At 49.8% G+C, this 4,015-nt stretch overlaps 1 protein-coding gene across 1 annotated transcript; it reads right to left on the bottom strand.

The window, feature by feature from the left end:
- Nucleotides 1-220: 220 nt before the first annotated feature.
- On the bottom strand, nucleotides 221-2,282 carry EPUS_03101 (uncharacterized protein; the record flags this gene model as incomplete). Its single annotated transcript, XM_007802851.1, has 2 exons — nucleotides 221-1,013; nucleotides 1,069-2,282. 2 exons carry the CDS (start codon nucleotides 2,280-2,282, stop codon nucleotides 221-223), a joined length of 2,007 nt encoding a protein of 668 aa, XP_007801042.1.
- Nucleotides 2,283-4,015: the final 1,733 nt, after the last annotated feature.

Below are 4,015 nucleotides of genomic sequence, written 5' to 3'. Positions count from 1 at the left end.
GCCTAGTCACTGCCACTGGTACGTGATGCTACTGTGATACTACGAGCTATATAAGTGTTGTAGCTACTCGTAACTAGGAAATCAAGCACCTTTTTCTATGTGGAGGAACAATAATGACGTGGTACCAAGTACTAGCCGCTACTAACTCTAACCTACAATACTTATGCCTCTTACCGTAGTAGTTCTGAGTGTTGAAACAGCATCCACCAAAATCCTACTGTCAATCCGTCTTCACCACCCCAGCATACAGCTTCCCTGCTCTTGCCCTTCTCACATCCTTATCCGAAAACGCGCAATGACCAACCTTCTCTCCTTTTGGCGAAGTAACACCCCACTGCAGCGGTGCCGTCGTGTCAACATCCTCGCCCCCATGACAAGCAGCCGATATCGCCGCACTGCAGCTCCCCGCCAGCGGGATCCCAGGCTTATGGCGGCGGGCACTCAAGATGACTGTGGACAGCGCTAAGCAGGTTCCGCCGATCAAGGTTAGTGCGATTCCGAATGGCGAGTAGCCACAGGTTGATACCGCAGCGGGGTCGATTAGTTCACCTGTTTTCGAGTACGACGCAACCTGAGCAAGGAAGATTGACTGGCTGACGGACCAGTGAAGAATGCCGGAGAGGATGAGGAAGGGTACAGCATAGCGATAGGGCAGCTGGAGGAAGTAGGTGGATCGCTGGCCTGGTTTGGGATCCGAGACGCGCAGGGGTTTGCGTTTGTGAGCGTAGTCGGACCATTCGTCCGTGAGCAGCATGCTGGTGAAGACGCCATTGAAGAGGAAGTAGAGCAATGACAGGATGGATTGCGGGATGTTGGCGATCAGGACGCTGGCTATGACGGCGTTTCCGACGATGGAGGTTATGTCCCATCCGGTGATCACGGTAGTTGGAGTCACAGCGCCGATGCCAAGATGGATATAGTCAAGAGCTGTTCTATTGAGGCCGTAGTTGGAATCTGTCGCCTTAATGCTGAATATCAGGCAGATGATGACTGTGACCATGCAGCAAAAGAACCTGGGAAGGTTAGCTTACGATTGTCGAGAGAGTGATAGTAACATGCATGACGTACAAAACGAGGCATGCAACACCTCTCCCACGACTGACAGCACTGAACCATCCTTTCACCCTTGGTTCGTACTTGACCGGGCCTGCTTTCCAGGTTCTTGAAAATCCCACCTTCTGTACCTGGATGCCCGTGACTGCGTCGTAGCCAGTGATGGCGGCCTCATAATAGCTGGCTATTTTGGATTCACATCCTTGACTTTCGCCAGCCCTGATGCTCTCCTTGCTGCTCAAGCACATCTCCCTGGTTGTCTGATCGCGGTTGTTTGAGAATGAATCAACGGCATCCCCAATCGTGATTAAAGAACTATCTTTGAGACAGAAGGCAATGTGGAACATGACTAGAGCTTTCCCCGCGTTGCATATCATCACAACGATCATGATGGATAAAATAAAATTCACGCGGCACTTCCCAGCAACTTGCTCGCTCAGGCAGTAATTGATATTCCACTCGGGGAAGTTCCGGCTCCCAGCATGGGCTCTGACCTCGAGCGAATCATGGAAAGACTGATGCAAAATCTGTTGGACTGAGGTGTTCTTGCTGCTTCTGCTGTCCGTGACCACAACCACTAGGTTCCTTCTAGTATTAAGATATTTGGCGGTGTACGCATTAATGCATTCAGCTGGTTCAAGGTGATCCCAGTATCTTGCTCGATTTTGGATGTCCTTGAGCTCCGGAATCCATGCCTCGTGGTAGGCAGATAGAGATCCACCGTTTAAAAATGCTTCGCTTGCAAGGACTATATCGTACTCGTTTGTTGAGAGCGACGCGAAGACAACCGAGTTATATAGGAGATGTAAGGGCAGGGAACTCAGACCCAGCCACCACCACATCACTACCTTCCGTGTCGAAACATTCCTGAGGTTTCGTACACTTGAGACGCCAATATCGAGCCACTTCTTTTTCGCATGAGCTGTGTCAATTTCTTTCCGGGTAGGCGCCGAGAGGATCTGCATGCAGTAATTGCTCCCACCCAAGAGCAGAGTGCTTACAACATTAATACCAAAATGGGCCCACGTATTGATCTGCTCTGCTTGACGACAGTCACCAGTGAATACTTGAGCAACTCCCCGTTCGAACTTCAGTGTCGATGAGATCCATATCAAGATAGTCAGGTTGATAAGAAAGACAAGAGTAGCCATCATGGCCGAGCCCAAAGCCCCGACCGGCCAGCCGACCCTTCGCCACCGTCTTGTGGACCATTTGGTCGATGGATCCATACTGATGCTGTCGACAATAATTGAGTCGTGGCGCCACGGGTGTGTTCAGCTTCTCCGGCAGTCACGCAGGGATATGCGATTGAGAGTTTGGTCAGTGGAACACTATCCCTAATTGTAAGTCATTTTGGTAGTGATTCAGACAGACGTAAGCTCAACAAACGTATGCATAAGATCCATCAATTTTTGAAGGGTGACTGACCACACCACGGAAGAAAACAGATATCAAGGCAGCAAGACCGGTGTATCTAGGGCGGCTACCATGGTATGTGGACTGAGCTATGAGCTGCAAAGCCAGATATGTAGAGCCTTGCGCTCCACGGATTAGGCTTTCTATGTGTTGAGGATGTAGACCTATCAAATAATGGGGGCCAGTAGTTTATCACATAGCTTGGGGCAAAATTGCGGCCCTGGGAACGTCAAGATAATAACTTAATAACGTTCATATTCCGTACGGAGTACCATCGTTCATCATACATGATTCGAGAGGCTTAGCAAGTAGCTAGCTGGACGGGCTTCAAGCGGCTCTCATGAACTGTTCGTGCACCTCAGCAGTCATACTAAATGAGTGAATGCATACCGCGCCCGCTAAGTAGTTGCTGTCATAGAGGTGGTCGCTGCATCACAGGAGCATTTGAGCCTATCAAGACTTCAGCCGCTTCCTTTCCAAGCCCAAATTCAGCCTTCCTGAAACGCTAATTAAGCACTGCCGAGTTCAACTCAGCCTCAAATGCTCCCGGTATGAGTATTGGTAGTGCTCTGTATGTCGATAGGCTTGAACTTAAATGGAAAAGAACGTCATTCGAGGCTATCAGATCAGTGCTCGAACAGGTAGCTGTAGGGTTGAAATCGTCATTGATAATGGGGATGTTTTCCTCGATCTTCGGAACCGAACTCCGCAACCAAATTCCACCAACTGATTCTACAATTTGCCGGGCAGGGATGGGCACACAGGCTTCAAACGGACAAATCTGGACTTGTTACACAGAGATGAGGGCAGTCGTGACCAATTTCCCCAAGACTTATGGTTGATAACGTATATCCTTTCCATTGAAAGACAGTAAATTCAGAATGAAATGTTCTTACTCTAATGTAGCCATGTGAGCTGGCTCAGATGGTTGATCCAGCTCTCTGCGTCATGTCTAACTCGCCACCATTTACCTATCCTGTCCATTTGCCCATCTCTTCAAATATATGCTATGAGTTTGGCCATCATTGACATATCATGCTCGCATCCTCAGCTCTGTTTTGCGTGCTCACATCTTACCTCTGAGTCCTGTGAGATTCGAGGTGCAGTTACCCCGACTTAACGTGAAGGATGAAGCTGGCGACGGAAGGGGATGAAGCATCAAATAGCAGCGGAAGAGACCGGTCGTCAGACGCTCCTGGGGTAAGGCTGTCATTATTACAGAGGAAGTTGCATCTGACTGTCGCATCTGCCAGGCTCTGCTGGTTGGGTTGTTGTGTCCATGTCAGAATGGCTTGGATCAAGTTCTTGCCGCTACTACTCGTTAGGTACCTGAAGTTATGGATAAACGACGGCCCGAAGCTCCGTGCCAAATTTCTGTGCAGTTAAGGATCCTGCATTTCTACCCATCAAAACTTCAACTACTAACAACTCCACCACCACAGGTCAGAATCAACTCCAAAATGGCCACAGAGCTCCCCCGTCGCCGGCGCGCTGCTGCAGACAGCGTTTGCTCGAATCCTCCCTCTCCCCAGGCCCCCAGGGCCCC

Source organism: Endocarpon pusillum (genome assembly GCF_000464535.1).
Source record: "Endocarpon pusillum Z07020 unplaced genomic scaffold scaffold1818, whole genome shotgun sequence".
Lineage (NCBI taxonomy): Eukaryota > Fungi > Ascomycota > Eurotiomycetes > Verrucariales > Verrucariaceae > Endocarpon > Endocarpon pusillum.
Note: the sequence above shows the minus strand (reverse complement) of the source record. Positions and strands in the feature narration are given on the sequence as shown.